This window comes from Cotesia glomerata, linkage group LG2, assembly GCF_020080835.1.
Source record: "Cotesia glomerata isolate CgM1 linkage group LG2, MPM_Cglom_v2.3, whole genome shotgun sequence".
Taxonomy (NCBI): domain Eukaryota; kingdom Metazoa; phylum Arthropoda; class Insecta; order Hymenoptera; family Braconidae; genus Cotesia; species Cotesia glomerata.
Window position 1 is genome coordinate 17,324,124 of NC_058159.1, and position 20,054 is coordinate 17,344,177.

At 30.5% G+C, this 20,054-nt stretch overlaps 2 protein-coding genes across 2 annotated transcripts; both read left to right on the plus strand.

Moving 5' to 3' along the window:
* The first annotated feature begins 5,891 nt into the window (after positions 1-5,891).
* Positions 5,892-11,179, plus strand: LOC123258869. The gene is made up of 3 exons (XM_044719127.1): positions 5,892-6,088; positions 6,228-6,429; positions 6,510-11,179. Exons 2-3 carry the CDS (start codon positions 6,267-6,269, stop codon positions 10,661-10,663), a joined length of 4,317 nt encoding a protein of 1,438 aa, XP_044575062.1. The 5' UTR covers positions 5,892-6,088; positions 6,228-6,266; the 3' UTR covers positions 10,664-11,179.
* Positions 11,180-13,047: 1,868 nt separating this feature from the next.
* On the plus strand, positions 13,048-16,776 carry LOC123259023. The gene is made up of 2 exons (XM_044719282.1): positions 13,048-13,778; positions 13,956-16,776. The coding sequence occupies exons 1-2, from the start codon at positions 13,048-13,050 to the stop codon at positions 16,774-16,776; spliced, it is 3,552 nt and encodes a 1,183-aa protein (XP_044575217.1).
* Positions 16,777-20,054: the final 3,278 nt, after the last annotated feature.

Sequence of the window (20,054 nt, forward strand, 5' to 3'; positions counted from 1 at the left end):
TTTTTGTTTATATATTATTTTTCCACTTGTATTTCGTATTCAAGTCAATTTAGAATATTTTATTTATAATTTTAGTTAATTTTGAATCTAGAAAGAAAAAAGTTAATGAAAAAATAACCATGTGATATACATAACCTATAAAGTGTATCATTTAAACATAAATAAAAAAATAATTAATTTTAATCAACAAGCACTTATCACTTTAATTTTACTGAATACTACTCTTTTACACATTACTTGAATTTTAATTAAAAAGGATATTTATTGATGTTTTGTTTTGCAATTATTATCTAGTTGTCGAATGATTTCTTAGTTTTAATCAAAGTTTCTAGATAGTAACTTTTCCTTCTGTTATTAATAATTAAGTTTGTGATCAATAATTTTGGATCAGTATTATTTAAACAACCACGTAGTTTCAAAGCTACGTACGGAAGTTTACATGAGTAACCTTGAGAACTGAAAAATCATTAATTTTATGGTAAACAACCACGTGGCTACCATAACCTATGTGCGACTTTGTATTTAAATATTTATAATTAAATGAAATTAGTGTAGTCCTTGGTCGTGAATTAAATTATAATGAATAATATATTTTTTAATAAATTATTATTTTTAAATAATTATACATTTCTTTATATTATTATTTTTCCATCATTATCTATGAGTGATCTATAACCAATATTGATGAAATTTTTAATGACAAATAAATATTTAATAAAGAAATGGAAATTAAAAAAAAAAAAAACTTGGATATATTTTTTAATTTTCTTAATTCGAATTTTGTATTCTTTTATTTATTAATATTTTATATTATATTTTTGTCAATTAAATACATTAATTAAGGTCTTCCAGATTCATACTCATTATTAACCAGAGTCTTATATGATTTAGAGAATCTATAAAATTTTTGAAACGTTATATGGGTGATTCTCTGTAAATGAAAGGCGTCTTAAATCTGTACAAAATTGTCCGACCAAATTATTTTTGATTTTATAAAAAAAAATTACCAAGGGCTACAAAACTATCAGCTTAATGATAATTAATACACAGCCAATTGAATTTTTTTTCGAGATTTTGGCAGAGGACTTCTAATCTTAGTTTCAATTTTAGGAAATGGACAGCCCAGGGGACTATTATTTCGGTGGTTTACGAATTAATAGCAAAAAAACCAAAATTTATTTCATTTTAGTTTTCAATCCTTCAAATAGAAATATTTTTTTACTTTCGTAATAAATTTTTTTTAGTAACTAAATAACAATTTTTCTAATAAAAAAATGCCCGGGACAGCAAAAAAAAATCCTTACAGAGAATCACCCATATATACAACAGAGGTTTTTTTTAAGTAGATCTTTTTTAATATTTTGATTTTTTTTGTTATTTGTACCTTATAAAATTTCAAAAACATTTTTCATTAAGTAATTCACCTTCTATAAATGTAGTTGAGCTGAAATAGTTATTATCATCTAGATATTATCGAATGCAAATATTTTCATCATTCGAGATATAAATAATATTTTTATTATAAAAAGAAAACGTAAATTTATATCAATACATTGTATGATACATTCAGTTATCGATAATAAATTTACAAAAAACATAATTATAAAAAATAATATTTAAGATTATATACAGATATTTTTCTTTACTTAAAACTATAACAGACATAGTTTGAATTCTGTCCAAAAAAATTTTAAACTGTTTGCCCTACAGTCATTGAGTGTCTTTCATCTTTTATTTAAAGCTGCGATTCTTGACATATAAATTAATACACAGTAATAAATGAATTTGATAATTTACAAAAAAAGGCAAATGCAAAAAAATTTCTGTCATCAACTTGAAAAACTACTACTTTCCTTCATATAAAATTAATTTACACAGTAAGGTAAGAGCCCCAGTAGATGCTCAGGAACCAGTACATGATCACTTCATGTATTTGTGTATCTATATTCACGAATATGGTTCCTGAGCATCTACTGGGGCTCTTACCTTATTGCACTTGTAAAAAGTAAATATTTTTGATTACCTTATACATTAATTTCATGTTTTTGAATTTTCTAGTGTAAAGCATTTCAAAATTTCAAAAAATCGTACATTTCCTACTTCTTCATGCAATAACTTTTGATTGGTAGAAGTGCCAAATGGCCTTTTTTATTTTTTAATATATGACTAGCAGTGACAGACATTTAATCGTTTAGCTCATTGAAATCCAACGATATTTATGGATGCCTCAAAGTTATTGGTTCAACCAGTAGATTTCATCAATGATCATAGTAATATGACGAGACGTCATACTTACTCATCTACCTGTCATTAATACTATACAACTCGATTTTCATGCATATTACATATAACTATGCATATGTCATAATCATGGTGGATGGAAAAATTAATTTCATCATCTTTGGTCATATAATTCTGGATCAATCTGAAAATAAAATTATTTTATTATGACAGAAAGATAAGAAAGATAAGAAAATTTATCCGTCAGACATGAAAATGCCATTAATGAAAATGTAAGTAGACACGTCCTCGGCCTTTTCAACACTCATAATCAAGCGTTTAATAATGTGGAAGGGGAAGTAATTGAAGCATCACCACTATCGTAAAGGATAAGGATATGCTTGCCTTTGTTATATAAGAGTTCCCCATATCATTTTTAGAGTAAGATGCAAAGTATTGAAGAGCAGTATAAGACACGGTGTTTGATATGATAGTAACGTAGTTAACAGACATTGCTGTCAATCTTGTCACGATCTAAGTTACTGTAAAATTTTTTTAACTCATCAATATAAAAATATTCCAATTTTTTTTTATCCTGATCAGTATCATTGATACGCTTCTAATTAAACATAGTGCGAATAGCAAAAACAGTCTTTCCAGTAGCTCATCACCAATAATCGTCTTCCACTGTCTATTGAACTAATTTACACCAATGAGTATATATTCTTGATTCCAGTTTGCACATCCTCTCTTATTGACACTAAAGAATAAATAATCTTTATGATAACATAATTATAAGTTATATATATATATATATATATATATATATATATATATATATATATATATATATATATATATATATATATATATATATATATATATATACATAAACTGTTTACTTACTACCATAAAATATTATTAAAATTTCAAATATAAAATTGAGTTGAGATGAATTTATTTCAATTATCACAATAGTTATTCTCAAAAATTCCAATTTTATAATCATAACTATGACCACCATACATCAAATAATGAACATGTTTACTTATTTGTTTATTTATTTTATGAACCCTTAACCTACCTTTTTTTCTACCTTCATAACTGTAGGTAGGAGAAGGAAAAAATGTGTTCGGTCTAAACTGTATGCGTGAGCACATTATTTTATTTATTTAATTTATTTATTTTTTCAATTAAACTGGATACCAATTAATTGCTCCTTCAGAATTTATAATTGTTTATTTTTTTCACGATTAAAACCGCGTTGAAAGTTTAAGCGTATAGTTGACGCATGCGCAGTACATATATTTTGCATACATATATTCAACTAATTAAAATAGTTAATTAAAGAAAAAATGAGTAATTTCGGAAGAGAACAAACGTATTTTATATACGAACAATCGAAAATAAATATTTAAGAGTCATTATTGACGGAAAAATATTAAAAATTGCAATAGGGGGCTAACTTGAAGGTATATTTTTAATTAATTTTTTAAATAAATAAATGGACAACAAAACATTATTAATAGCGAACAATTAAGAACAAACGATGAACAAACGACTTAATAGAAAAAAAAGTCGAAAATAGAAAAAAAATAATTTTTGAGGGGCTAACTTTGGTGACCTGAAAAATAAAGATTAATTTATTAATATTTGTGATGCACCTAGTGCATCCAACAGGTGACGCTACCTGTTATTAGAGCGCTATCTATTATGAGAGCGTGAATTCAAAAGAAATATTCAAATTAGTAAATATTAAATGATTAAAATCAGTTAAATTTTATATTCGAAGTAAATATTCAAATCATTTATTTCATGCTTTTACTCTTACCAGTTGTAATAAACATCTTTTGGTTAACTCTGTTTTATTTACAAAAGAAAATAAAATAAAATAAGGGAAAAACATATTTCGGTACAAAAGGACATTGTAACCGAATTTTCAGAACCCATAAAAGGTACTTGAGTAATTCAAGGACTATTTCTCGCCACATGGAATTTAAAACCCTATGAGGAAAAGTCGTAAAAGACACGTGTGAAACTCAATAAACCCTTGTTCTAAAAGTAACAAAGAATAATAAAAAACCATATGTAACTAAACAAAAATAAGATTGTTAAATAACATTTACTATTAAAATCTAACTTTATATAATATTGAAGTTGAGCAAAATTAAGTTAAAATAATTAATAATTATTATCTTGTATTTAATTTATAATTAATAATTATTATTTCATTAATGTACTATTAATTTATTATTGAATCATTATTTAATTATTATTTAATTTATAATTAAACGATAATGTCTATTCTTTTATACATGATAATAATTAAATTGACTTATAATTTTATTAGAAAATCCGATTGTAAAATAATAGAAATAATATTTAATTCAAGTTATTAATTAGTCAAACTCAAACATTAATCCAACATATTATAAGCAATATAATATATATATTTTCATGTTATAGTTTATTATAATTTTTATTGTAATTTAATTTCAAGTTAATTAAAAGTTAATTTTATTATAAATAGATTTTAAAAGGGTCTGTTAAATTAATAAAAATAGTTAAATAAACATAATGACTGTATTGCTAAAAGTGTATATTAGTGGTCTAACTTTCAGGCCGATAGGCTGAAATAAATATATATAGATATAGAGAAAATACATGTTAGTATATAAGGATCATTTATATGTAGTAGAAAATGTGTGTGCTTATGTATTCCTTAGAGTGGAAGTATGTATGGAAGTTATGGTGGGAGAAGAACGGAGTTTGAAGCTCTTCGGAAAAACTATGTAACGACACTTCTCACCGAGAGTTTAGATTGCTAAGATCACGTCATTGTAAACCTCAATTTTATATTTTGAAGCTTTTAATATTTTGTCAACTTGAATAATAAATTGAAACCAACTAAATAATTTTGATCAAAATTAAATAACGTCTAAATAGAATTCTTTTATTTAAAATGATTCCTTTCCCGCACTGAAATCGAGTATTTTAATACTCCCGGGCGAAAGTACTACAATAAGTAAAGTTATTAATAAATAAAAATAACATCCACTAGATGGAAGCATAACATATTACAATTTTAGGAACATTTAATTTTCGCGGGAAAGGTACAAATTTTGAATTAAACATTTTTTTAATTACAAAAAATGTTAAGATTTTTTTTATTATAAAATCTTTAGAATTAACTATCAAACAACTTTACATGTAAATTTTTTTAAATTATTCATATTTTCTTCTAACTAAATTTTATTTAGTAACAACAGTCAATACTTAAAAGAGCTAAAATTGTTTGGGTTTGCTTTCATCAAAAAAGTCAGCTAATCAAAGTCTTAAGGTGCAATTTCATGCTGACGCTTGACGCTGACTTAGAGCGTCAAATGAGCTTAAATTGAATATAGTTTCGACTGGAGCGCCATCTTAAATTAATGCAGCGTCAGTCAAAACTAAACATTGTTTAGTTTGTAAGAATCCGCGTCAAGCGTCAGCATGAAATTGAGCCTTTAGGTTTTTAGCCTAACAATATACTTGAGAATTTTGTTGGTTTCGTCAATGGGGTGAAAAGCCTTGAAAATATATTTACAGGAAAATTTCGTTGAATTTTTCTCTATTCCTCGTTAGCCTAAATTTCTTCCGTAGAGATTGAAAGAGCGAAAAAAAAAACAGTTTCCAAAACCTTATGAAGACTTCAAAATTGTAACAATATTGTATAGTACGCCATCTAGCAAGTGTCGCTGATATCCTATTAAAATTAATATTATTAAAAATATTGAACATTTAACAAACAAAAACTTTGCTAAAAGCACAAAAGTAAAAAAAAATAAGATTATTAAAGTAACAAATTTTTATAGATCTCGAAGCGTGTGTAAGTTTTTTTTTGTTCCTCAAATTTGATGATATTTTATTTTATAACCTAATCTATTTGAAGTGAACTCATCAGATTAAATTCTAATATTTATTTTATAAGAATTTTTTTAATTTTGGTCACTTTTTTATCATTATAGAATAGTAACATGTATTCATTAAATGATGGTTAAGATTTGATGTCAGTGCAGTCAATAAAGGACGATAAAACCAAATGGAAAATGAAGGACTCAGCGTACGTATCAGATTCCCATGTTGACTCAAAACATTTTTCAAATCGTAATCATAATGAAAGAATTATTAACTCTGATCAAAATCACAGAGTTACTGGAACTAACCCAGGTAGTTTACAAATTTTTTTAATTTGATGTAAGAACCATTGTTTTAAATTTAAATTTAAACTTTTTTTTTTTCGATTTCAGAATCTAGCTCGAGTTTTCTGCTATCGTCACATGACAAAAATTCTATAAGTAGAAATAATTGTTTTGTAAAATCAAATACAACAGGAGATCGGAAAAACGTTGATAGTAGTAATATGTTAAGAAATGTCAAAGTGAATACAGTATACAATGAAAAAGAATTAAAAAATATTTCTTCATTAGGTAGCTTAGGGATTCTAACATCGAAAAATATGGCAACAGTAAAAAACGATAAATGTGTTAAAAATATAAATGATTTGAAAAAAGTGATCCCCAAAGTTAAAGTTGTCGAAAGTGAAATGAATAATTCCAACCAAGTAAACAAAAGTTATAATTTTTTAGATGTAGATTCAAATAACGATAATATATCACATGCAGAAAATAATAAAATTCAACTAAATAATTATTGTCGTACCTGTGCTGGACTAAAAATTCCATTAGTAGATATTTTTGGTGAAAGAGGAATTCAAATGAGGTTGAATCAGCAAATGAAACATCTAGAGCATATTGATGAAAATGATAGCTTGCCGACACAAATATGTATGGACTGTATTTGTGATTTAAAAATGAGTTATAAGTTTTTTATGCAAATAAAAAAGGCTGAAGTTAAATTAAGATCAATTTTTATGTCTTTAAATTCAGTAAATACGCGTCAAAAAGAAATGAAGCCCGATAAGTCGGCAACAAAAATGTATCATAAACTAGACGAAATAATTGAGCATCCATCGATAGAAAATAAATCAGAATTTTCGCAATTAATCATTAGTTCAAGCGTTAAACCCCCAGATAGTTCGTATGAATACTCAATGAGTGATTCGGTAGAACCTAAAACAAAAAAACAGTGCAGTGAATATAGTATTAATAAAGAATTTATTTCTGACGATTCTACGCTCTCAGTAGGTAAATGTGATGATTTACAATTTGATGTGGGAACAGATTCTAGTTCAAATATTTCACAAGGAAATGCTGACGTTACCAATGAAAAAGTAATTTTTTCTGAAAAAGTTGAACCATGTGAAAGAAGGGAAGAAAAATACGAAATCTCAACATCTGAATCAAACTATCAATATGATTCAGAACTTGATAATTATAGTAAAGTAGAGGCTAAAAGTATAAATCAATTGAACCTAGATGTCCATGAGCCTGAGTCTAATTTATTTATAAAAGAAAATTTAAAAGAAACAAACATTAGAAAAACAAAAATTTCATTAGATGCAGTTGACAATATAGAATCCCTGGTAAAAGAATCAAAACTTGATAAATTAGATACTATGGTTGGTAAAAAATTAGACGATCAAGGTATAATGTACGTTACTGTAAAAGGTTCTAAACCGAGTGAGATGCTTTTGGTTAAAGTTAAAAAAATGGATAAAGCTGACGACAAAAAAGGAGGGAATTGTTTTAATAAGAACAACACTGAAGCCAGAATTGCCGAAAAATTTTGTAGAACTTTATCATACAAAGATATATATAATAATCGTACGAAAGAAATAGAAAACCGCGGAGCAATAATTGAAGAACAAATTGAAGAATACAAGAAAAAACGTGAAAAATTACTTGGTGTTGTCAATTGCAGTAATAGTACATTTGATACTGATGATTCAATCAATTCTATTAATATAAAGAACTCAGCCGGAGAAAACAATTCTTTTATGAAGATTCAACGACTCACTCAAATAGAATATATCAGTGAAAATAAAAATAGTAACTTGATAGATATTACAAAAAATAAAAGCTCACATTTCCGTTATGTTGATCCAAACAATAAACAAAATAATGAATTGACAGAAAAAATCTCTAAATATTCGATGTCTATGGCAACTACTCAACAAAAATCCGAAAAAAATAATTTTTCAAAAGGATTGTCAAAAAATGAAGTAATTATTTCAGTGGGAAAAGGAAACGTAGATAAACTTTCTCAGATTTTAGGTAGAAATAAAAAAAATCTACTAGAATTTCAAGAATATCTTAATCAAAGGAAAATTATAATTGAACGATTGAAAGATAAAGACGTAATAGCTTTATATGAAAACCTTAATGATGTAATAAACCAAAAAAAATTACCAGGTTCAACCATCGAAAATCTGTCTGTGAATCCTACTATCAAAATTAATCTATTAGATTGTGATTACTGTTTAGAAATATTTTATTCTCAAGAAGATTTGGAAGCACATCTTAAAGTTCATGATTTCAAAATTTTATTTTTTTGCGAGGATTGTGAATCTGAATTTTCAACTAATAAAGCTAAGCGGGCACATAGTATAACATGTGTAAAAAAATTGATTTGTAAATATTGTAATTTTGTGCTAGAATCAAGAGGAAAAAAACGCCAACATGAACAAAAGCACTGTGATGCTATTTATGGTCAATTATGTGACATATGTGGTGAAAAATTTAAACACCAAGGTACATTAGACCAACACATTAAAACCCAACACATGAACTGGGAAAAAATTTTTCAATGTCCTAAATGTCCTAAAAAATTTGCCTTCAAACAGAAATTAAGCTTTCATTTAAAATCAGTTCATACTTCTTTACGAGCTTATCTGTGTGAAGACTGTGGAGCTGACTTTAAAAATCCAGCATCTCTTAGGCATCATCGTATTCGAAAACATCAGCCGTCAAGTAATAAACGTGAATGTCAAGTTTGTCATAAAGTCGTTCCATTTTATAGCTTATCAAAGCATATGTACACTCATAAAGCATACACAATCAAATGTCCGCATTGTGATAAAATGTTTAAAAATTCATCTACACTAAAGCAACATCTACGTATTCATGAAGATCGGCGACCATACCGCTGTGAACATTGTGGTGCCGGATTTAATCGACGAGATGGTTTAAGATTGCACATGAGGGTTCATTTAAAATCTAATAGCCGAGCTCTTAGGGAATGTTCTTGCCAGATATGTTCAGAGAAATTTCCTAATCATTCAATGCTCGTTATCCATCGGAATCGTGTTCATAAAGATGGCAAACAATATACTTGCCATATATGTAACCGCTCTATGCTTTCTTCCAGATCATTAGAATGGCATATGTCTCATATTCATAATCAAATACCTCCGGGTATTTCTAGAGATCAAGCGGATCCGAATCTTGAAAAAAAAAGAGTATCATGCAATCATTGTAATAAAACATTCAAAACTGAAATGATTTTAAGAACTCATATCAAAAATACACATATGGAAAAGAATCCAGTCAAATGTTTAGACTGTGATTTAATGTTTACGTCAGAAGTAAGGCTGAAACACCATATGATGATTGCTCACAATCGATTTGAAGGTACACTCATTTGTCCTCATTGTCCTAAACGTTTTGTCAATCAGTTAAGACTCAAAACTCATATGATATCACATTCAGAAGATAGACCATATACATGTGAACTTTGCGGTTTTAATTTAAAAACCAAAATTCAATTAATAAAACATCACCAAAATAAACATAGTGATGAGAGGCCGCTTCAATGCCGATACTGTGCTTGGAGATGCAAGCAAGTTAGTGCATTGGTTTGTCATGAAAGAACACATACGAATGAGCGACCATACTCTTGTATTGTTTGTAAACAACGCTTCAAATATCTTGGAGATAAAAATAAACACCAAAGAAGGCATGAGAGCCTTGGTGGTTCAGGATTTAAACGAATTGTAGCCGGAAGAAATCTTAAACAATCCAAAAATCATGAAGCCGAAAATTCATCTTCAGATCAAGAACAGTTGGAACTAGAAGGCGAATATGAAACAATCATAGAAGGCGAGCAACAATTCGAGGAGCAAGTTGAACATGAAACGATGTATGAAGATGATCATGAAACTATCAAATTTGAAACTGTAGAAGTTAATGGAAACTATGAACAGGAATATGATGAAACTTCCGGAGAAGTTTCTGACTCGGCTGAAGTCATCATGAGCATTGAAGATACGCCAGTCTATACTGAAGAGGTTACTGCTGATAATATTGAGCATATGGGCATAATAGCTGATGATATTACTAATCACATATTACAACCTGGAGCAATAGTGCAGATACGACAACAAGATGAAAATGGTAAAATTCAAGTTATTCCTGTTATGCTAGCTTTACCTGAGCTGAATGAATCAGGTACTGAAGTGAGTTTAACAACTGCATCAATTATTTATGATGATGAAAACAATTGATATGATAAATATTGATTTTATTTACTATTTTAGTTATCGAAATTAATTTGGTTTTATAATTATAATACTATTTACTTTTAGTTGTTAACTTATCGATTGTAAAATAATTATTTCTAAATTAATCGTACTATATAACTAATATTACTGTTAGAGAATAAAGTGATATCGTAATTATTGTGTTAATAAAAAACTAAGCCTATCCAATGTCATGAAGTATGAATTTAATTTTATAAATACTCACAATATTTATATTTTTAGATAGTTAAACAAAAAATTATCTAATTGAATTTATTCAAGTTTATTATTGGACTATAATTTCATATTTTAACATTAGCATAAAAGTATGAGTTTTATAAGTTACCTCTCTTGGTTTAAAAGGTTAATTGATGATAACCCAACAAAATTTTTGTAATCTCAAAAATAAATGTATACTATTTTTGTGACAGTGATCTATAAACTTAACAGCTTGTATTTTAAGATTCGAAAGTAATAAATATTTTAATATTAAAAATTGTATTTGTGCTTACAGTAAAATTGTAGTTAATATACTAGAGTGAAAGAAAGAAAATCTAAGCTATATGGCTGAAAATATTATACTAATCGTAGAAACCAAATAATACAAGAAAAAATTGTAAATTTTTTGGTGATATTGGAGAAAATTCACCTGCCAAAATGTTCTCGAATAATCAAGAAAAATTAAATTCAACATTGTCTCTAGTTTAGAAATTTTGACTTGAATTGTTTTAATTCGTAAGAACAAAACAACGTTTGTTTACGACTCCTAGAAAAATGGTCTAATTTAGATTTTTTTTCGACTATCTGTTAAGAAAATGCTTAGGAATTTTTTAGTTTCATCCAGTCACTTAGTTTTTTTGCTAATGGAAAATCAAAAAATTGAATCAGAGACAAATGGTTGATTTTGATTTTGTTGTTCGTTGCAACAAATTTTCAAATCTTTCAACGAAAATTCACAAAATTCGAGGTTTAAATTTTTGTTTTTAATTTGGAATGAAAAAAATATAATTTGCCTAGTTTTTCTTTGAAATTTTTTAAACATTGATTTTTCTGAGGTTCTAGGAAGACGTTCCGACTATTTCTGGTTTGACGTCCAGCTGTGTGTGTGTGTGTGTGTACAAATAAAATTTCGTCGCAAGACGTTTTAGAACGAATCAACCAATCGAGATGAACGACACGGCATTCGAAAGTGTTCATTGAGACTTTAAGCTGATAAGATTTTGAAATCGATCAGTCGAGCCGTTACAAAGATATTCAAAAAATAAAAACAAAAAATTTTTTTTTTCAAGTTTTTTCTAAATAGCTTTCAAAATATTTCTCTATTCAACCCTAGACATCAAAAACACTTTTTTGTACTTAAAATTCTGAACTGATTTCAATAAAACATAACATACTCATTTTTCTAAATTGAATAGTTTAGGAATGACAGCAATTCAATAATTTTTGAAAATCGCAAAAATTTTCACTTTTACTGTATTACCGTGCAATAACAATTGAACGCGATATCCTATCAAATTTCTATAAATTGCATCTGAAATCTTATTAAGTAATATAAGCTTTATTTTGCATGCATATTTTTTTAACTTCCCGCTAAGAAAATTGAAAATTAAAAAAAATCGGGAAGTTATTGGTTTTACCTCGTTTTTCGAAAATCGAGTTTTCATCAGATCTCGACGTTTTGAGGTTCTAAAAAGCTTCCCTGACTATCCCTGTTTAAAATTTCCAGTAGGATATCCCATCAAAAGCGACAAAAGCCACTTAGAAACCCATAAATTTTATTGATTTCTGTCAGAAATAGTTTTTTTTTTGGAACGAAGTTCCTTATCGCGCGTTGCGAAAGGGGGCTAGACGGAAAAAATTCATACGAAAAGTTGTCACGACACTTTTTGCTATAGTAAGCTATTGTAAGCCGTGCGGTGTGCGCATGTTTCTCTCTCTCTCTCTCTCTCTCTCTCTCTCTCTCTCTCTCTCTCTTAGTGTCTCTCTTAGTGTCTCTATTAGTGTCTGACACATGTGTTAAATGCAAGAGACCTGTCAAATCATCTGTTATCTGTAACACCTGTCAACAGCATTTTCATCCTGGTTGTGCACGAGATTATATAAAAAATAGACCTATCACTGATTGCTGCAGGAAACAGCTCAGCTATCTCTTGGAAAATCTAGACACAAAAACGAGACTTGCCTCACTAAAATCTACTGGCTCAAACACCTCCTCAGTTTCTAGCTTCAAGTCTGTGAGCTCTTCTCCACTTGATCGTACATTTTCAGTTCGCGGGTCAGCCTCGTCCCTGAAGTCTCCAAGAACACCAGCTTCTCCACTATCTCCAAGTACTGATTCAGTTTTTTTACCATCTGACACTTCATCAAATATGTCACATTTGCCTGTAGATTGGTCCAAAAAATCACTTGATGAGAAAGTGACGCTCTTAATGGAGAAGTTTTGTTATTCAGAAATTTCAACGAATCAGAAACTTGAAGACTTAAGTGTAAAATTGCGTGAAGTTCAAGACTCACAAAAAACTGCTGCTATCAACTTGACGGAATTGACTGCAAATGTCAAAACGAATGCTGAGTCAATTTTTCAAATTAGTTCAGACCTCAGCGATGTGAGAAAAGCTAGGAAAGCTGATATGGATTCAGTCTCTGATAGACTGTCTAACCTTGAAAAATTGATGCCTCCATCTACTTCTTCGCAAATTCCTGGTAGCACTACTGAATTAGTTATTTCAGGTGTTCCCGACTCAGTGGCTCAAAGCTTAACATCAAATGACATTACAGCTGCGGTTTTAAACAGTCTGGAGTTACCAAATTTGGTAAATAGTGTCTTAAGTTCTCGTAGATTTGAAAACAAAAACAGGCAGTCACAAAATCTGAACAAGCCTATTTCACACTCCTACATAATTTCTTTGATATCGACTCCAGTTCGTGACTTTATTGTTGACAAGAAACGTAAATCAGGTGGTCTTCTAGTGAACAAAGTGTTTCCCACCCAGGTTGATGCAGCGTACCAGGGATCCATCTATGTAAACGAATTTTTGCTTCCAGAAACTCACCGATTATTACTCAAAGCTAAGGAAAAAGCGAAGAATAAAAAATTCAAGTTTGCATGGTCTAGAAGTGGACAAATTTTTGTCAAAAAGGATGAAAACTCAGATAGATTTATAATTAACTGCGAAGCTGATCTTTCCAAACTCGATTGATATTCAACTGATTTAACTAATATCTCTGCTAACAATATTTCTTCACCATTAACTGTATTGAGTCTAAATATAAATAGTGTTATTGGTCACATTGCTCAGTTTCTTGATTTGGTTAATAATACAACACCCGACATTATTGTCCTTGTGGAAACCTGGTTAAAACCTTCATTAGATTATGAGTCCTTATCATTGGATGAGTATTTTACAATTCGTAGAGACCGAATCCTAAAGCATATAGATACTGGTCGTTTTATCCAGGGTGGTGGTGTGGCTTGTCTTATACATAAATCTCTAAAAACTAAAGTCCTTCATATTTCAACTTCTGATCATCTAAGTCAACCGGAGTATCTTATTGTTGACGTCACTCTAATTACAGGAGCTCACCTCTTATTATCTTGCATCTACCGAAGACCAAAAGGATTCTTTCTCAATGAATTCTTTGATATTCATTCTAGACTTGCTTCAAATTACAATAACATTATTATAGCTGGTGATTTAAATTGTAATTTGTTAGAAGATAGCTATACTGCAAATCACCTAAAGGATTTCATAGCAGAGTCGTCATTGTACTGTGTACCTTACGGTGCTACTTTTCACAAGAACAATTGTGATTCTTGGTTGGATGTGATTTTATTGGACAGTGAAACTAAGTTATCCTCGTTTACGAAATCCGAGTCTCCATATATTGATGGTCATGATTATTTACTCTGCCAATACAAACTAGATAATTTAAAACCACTACCGAAGAGAATAACCTACAGAAACTTTCAAAACTGTGATCATCTGGCTCTATCAATTTCACTTATGAATTCCTTAAAAATTGATAGTACTGTACTTGAAAATTCAAATCCTGATGAATTGCTGAATATTTTTAAATCTGGGGTTTTGTCTTCTCTGGACTTGTTTGCTCCTATATTTACAAGAAAAGTGACCCGTGTGAATAACCCTTGGTTTACCAAAGAATTGAAAGTGAAGTGTAAGGAACGTGATGAAATTTACAAAAAAGCTAGAAGAAACAGGGATCCAAATTTACTAGCTCTTTTCAGACAAAAAAGGAAGGAACTGAAATCTGAGTTGAATCATGCCCGTGAAGAATATCTAAAAGCTGCTCTCTCAAATCTACCTCACAATTCAACTGTTTGGAGCAAACTTAAACACCTTGGGCTAATTAGGTCAAATCCTTCATCGCCGCTAAATTTCTTTGACGCTTGTGAATTAAATGAATATTATGCAGATATAGTCAGGAAACATCCACCATGTGACGCAAATTTTACCAATATTTTACCAATAGAATACTCAAAAAAGGTTGATTGTTCATTTAATTGGAATAGGATTGATATCGTAGATGTTACCAAAGCACTGCATCTTACTCTTTCTAAATCAAAAGGGAAGAGCCCTGATGGTCTTGATCTGAGATGGTTGAGAGATCACCTTCCTCAAATCTCACTCTTTCTCACTGTTTTACTAAATCGATCTCTCGACACTGGTATTTTTCCGGATATTTGGAAGACTATCTACATAATACCTCTGAATAAAATATCGTCACCTAGATCACCATCAGACACTCGGCCCATAGCAAATCTGTCTCATCTAGCCAAAGTATTCGAAAGAATTATTGCAAATCAGATAACATCATATCTAGAAGATACTGAGCTATTTGATCCCTTTCAATCGGGATTCAGGAAGCATCATAGTACTCAAACGGCTTTGCTGAGACTTACTGATGATATTAGGGAGGCTATGGACAAGAGTAAATTAACTATACTAGTTCTGTTTGATTTGAGCAAAGCTTTTGACTATGTTGATCCCAAAGATATTCTTACTGCGTTGTTTGAACTGGGATTCTCAATACATACGATTGTTTGGTTTTTTTCCTACCTGTCAGATCGATCTCAGTCAATATTGAATGATCTTGGAACTCCAATTCAGCTACTAAAAACGTCATCTGGTGTTCCTCAGGGATCTGTTTTGGGTCCAATCCTGTTCCTAATAGTGATGAACTCTGTAGCTCAATGGCTGGTATATTGCAAGCATGGATTGTTCGCTGATGATAAATATATATGTCTTCACTTCTTATTCCATCAGTTGCATGATGCTGTCTGGAGGGTAAATGTTGATGCTCAATCGGTTGCTGACTGGGCAAGAGAGCGTGGGTTGGAGATAAACATATCTAAGACCAAAGCTATGATCTTGGGTTCAAACAGCAAATTGAAGCAACTTGAAGATATGGATCTACCGCCGGTAGTAGTGAATGGTGTCATAATACCCTACGTCAACTCTACTAAGTGCTTGGGAATCCATATTAATAGAAACTTATCTTGGAATCATCATGTTATTCAGACAGTTAGTAAAGTGAATTCAGCTCTGCATTGTCTTAAAGTTCGAAAGAACATTTTCTCAACTGATATAAGGAAATTATTAGTTTCAGCAACCATCTTACCACTTGTTGATTATTGTTCCGTCGTCCTGGTTGATTCAACATCTGAAAATGATTTGAAGCTTCAGCGTGCAATAAACTGTTCAATTAGATTTATCTTTAATCTTAGAAGAGATGAACATATAACACCTTATAGGCGAGAAATGGGATGGCTCTCTGTGAAATATCGTAGAATGTACTTTATGAGTTGTTACTTTTTTAAACTACTTCAAGTTGGTAAACCAAAGTACCTGCGAGATTTGTTCATCGAAGAGACTGAAATCAGACGCTCGAATAGGTTAGCTGCCAAAAAACACTCTTTTTATAAATTACCACCTTTTGCTACGACCTTCATGGAGCGTTCATTTCAAGTGATTGTAATACGTTTGTGGGAAGAGCTACCTGAAGAGATTGTCAACTCATCTAGTCTTGAAGTTTTCAAAAATAAAATTTTTGATTATCTATTAAATCTGGATCATTAATGATATTATTGTAAAACGAAAAATCACTATAACATCCCAAGTATTTAAAGTTATAACTTGTGAAATTGTTTTTTCATCAGTTTTGTTAATTAAATTAACTTATTTAGTTTATAAATTGTTTATTAGTTGAATTAGTTGAATCAAAAGAAGCGTAAAGCTTTACTTTTTATTTAAATCTTGTTTTAGTTTATGTACTTATATTATATTATTATATTATTTTATATTGTATTTTTTGTAATTTTATTGTATTTAAATTGCCATTTGGCCTGTGCCTTGGCATAAATAAATTTATCAATCAATCAATCAATCCGTAAGTACATAAACACGCTTAATTTTTCGCTCTGTCTTTGGAATATTTTTCTGCTGTAAATTGCCCCCGGGCATTTTTGTTTCAGAAATATTGCAAGCAACAAATTGCAATCTGCAGATTGACATATAAATTTTCCTTATTTGTTCGTTGTGGATTGCAAAATAATTAAATATAAATTGCTCATCATTGAAGAGGTTAAGTTGACAGTGGTTTTAGTGTGCAGTGGGCTGTTAGCCAAATTAGCGTCAGTTGATGTCAACTCTCACTTGAGGTTTACCAGGTTCGATAGATATCATCCATTCGATTACTGCTCTGTTGGTAAATTGTTATCAAATTGACTCTCGGCATCAAATTACTATAGTTCAAGAACTTATAAAAGATCTACAGTGTGTTCTGAGCATCAAATTGTTACGGCCTGAGAATTTACAAAGTACCAACAGTGTGTGTATTGAGAAGTAATTTTACTTCCAATCTTCTGGTTATGCCATTGGTGCCTGACACATGTGTTAAATGCAAGAGACCTGTTAAATTATCTGTTATTTGTAACACTTGTCAACAGCATTTTCATCCTGGTTGTGCACGAGATTATGTAAAAAACAGGCCGCTCACTGATTGTTGCAGAAAACAATTTAACTATCTCCTGGGAAATTTAGATGCAAAAACGAGACTTGCTTCGATAAAATCTACTAGCTCTAACACCTCCTCAGTTTCTAGTTTCAAGTCTGCCAGCTCTTCACCTCTTGATCATACATTTAAAGCTCGTGGATCTACCTCACTTGTTCGCTTATCTACAGCTCGTGCATCAACCTCATTGAAATCACCCGTCACACCAAATACACCGATATCTCCTGGTCCAGACTCAGTGTTTCATTCATCTATTCCATCATCAGAAATGTTGCAGCTACCTTCAGACTGGTTTGAAAAGTCACTTGATGATAAGATGACAACTATGATGGAACAGTTCCTATCATCGAACATGTCAGTGAATAAGAAACTTGAAGATCTTAGTACGCAAATTACTGATCTCAAAAATTCACAAGCTGCTACTGTGGCTGACCTTTCGGAAGTTAAGATTAGTGTAAAAACAAATGCTGAGTCAATTTCGGAGTTGAACTCGGAAATTAAAAATTAAAAAGAAGATTATATATCTAATATGAATACAATGCATAATAATCTAGCAGATCTGAACAAGATAGTCAATCTTGAAAACAGAGAAACTTCGTCTACTTCATCTCTATCAGGAAGTACAACTGAGTTGGTAATTGCAGGTATTCCCAATTCGGTGGCTGATAATTTATCGCCTTCTGAAATTCAGTCTGCTGTTTTAAATGCCCTAGAGTTGCCGCATCTGGTCAGTGACGTTTTGAGCGTTCGCGAATTTCAAAATAAAAGTAGACCGAGACAAGATAAGGTTAATCATTATTATCTTGTGGATTTGAAGTCTTCTCGAGTGCGTGATTTCATTATAAGTTCGAAACGCAAGTCAACAAATCTTGTAGCTAAAATTGTGTTTCCGGACTATGTTGATCAAAACTTCAAAGGTGCTATATACGTCAATGAATTTTTACTGCCTGATATATATAAACTGCTTTTTTACAAACTAAAGAAAAGGCTAAATTAAAAAAGTTCAAGTATGTTTGGGTGACAAGCGGACAGATTTTTGTGAAGAGAGATAACGGCTCTGAAATTCTTAAAATAAATTGTGTTTCTGATCTTGCTAAACTTGATTAACGTTTGATTTAACTTATCCAAGATAAGTAGAAACTTATCTTGGAACTATCACATTACTCAAACAATCAGTAAAGTGAATTCAGCTCTGCATTGTCTCAAAGTTAGAAAAAACATCTTCTCAACTCCTATCAGAAAATTATTAGTATCTGCAACCATCCTTCCGCTCATTGATTATTGTACTGTTGCATTGATAGATTCATCATTTGACAGCAATTTAAAACTTCAGCGTGCAATGAACTGCTCAATAAAATTTATCTTTGATCTCAAGAAAGATGAGCATATTACACTTTATTGACGAAAGCTGGGATGGCTATCGGTGAAGTATCGACGAATGTATTACATGAGCTGTTATTTTTACAAGCTACTTCAAGTTGGGAAACCCAATTACTTATGAGACCTGTTCACAGAAGACATTGATACCAGACGCTCCAATAGGTTAGCAGCTAAAAAACATACTTCCTTCAAGATACCTCATTTTGCTACCACCTATATGGAACACTCATTCTTGATCTCCGTGATTCGTCTGTGGGAAGAACTACCAGAAGAAATCGTAAACTCAAGTAGCAGTGAAGTCTTCAAAAATAAAGTTTTTGACTATTTGCTAAATTTAGACAGTTGATAAATTGAACAATTGATAGATTAAATTTGTTGATTACAGTACTTCTATACTAATTAAAAAATTTAAATTGAGATATTAGTCGAATCAGTTTAGAAAAAGTTTAAAATGGTTAAAAGTTTTTGCAATATTACTCTAAAATTTAAGTTAAGAACTATGTACTTACATTTAATATTATTATTTTTAAAATGTAAATATTTTGTATTTAAATTGCCATTTGGCCTGCCCGGGAAAAAATGATCAGGACTGATCAGACCTGTTCATATCTGATCAGGCCTGAAATTAGACCTGAGCAGACCTGTTCATATCTGATCAGGCCTGAAATTAGACCTGAGCAGGCCTGTTCATGTATGATCAGGCCTGAAATTATACCTGATCAGACCTGTTCATGCCTGTTCATGTCTGAAGCAGCATTAAAACACGCTCAGACCTGATCAAGAGTGCTGACATGTCTCGCGCTCAGACCTGATCAGACCTGTTCATGCCTGCTCATGTCTGTTCATGTCTGAAGCGTTAAATTCGTTCAGACCTGATCAGACCTGTTCATGCCTGCTCATGCCTGCTCATGTCTGTTCATGTCTGAAGCGTTAAATACGTTCAGACCTGATCAGACCTGTTCAT

Coding starts and splice junctions, on each gene's coding strand:
- LOC123258869 (XM_044719127.1), top strand. CDS start 6,267: ATGTCAGTGCAGTCAATAAAGGACGATAAAACCAAATGGAAAATGAAG. Junction 6,430..6,509: donor AGTTACTGGAACTAACCCAG/GTAGTTTACAAA, acceptor TTTCGATTTCAG/AATCTAGCTCGAGTTTTCTG.
- LOC123259023 (XM_044719282.1), top strand. CDS start 13,048: ATGTCACATTTGCCTGTAGATTGGTCCAAAAAATCACTTGATGAGAAA. Junction 13,779..13,955: donor GCGAAGAATAAAAAATTCAA/GTTTGCATGGTC, acceptor AAATATAAATAG/TGTTATTGGTCACATTGCTC.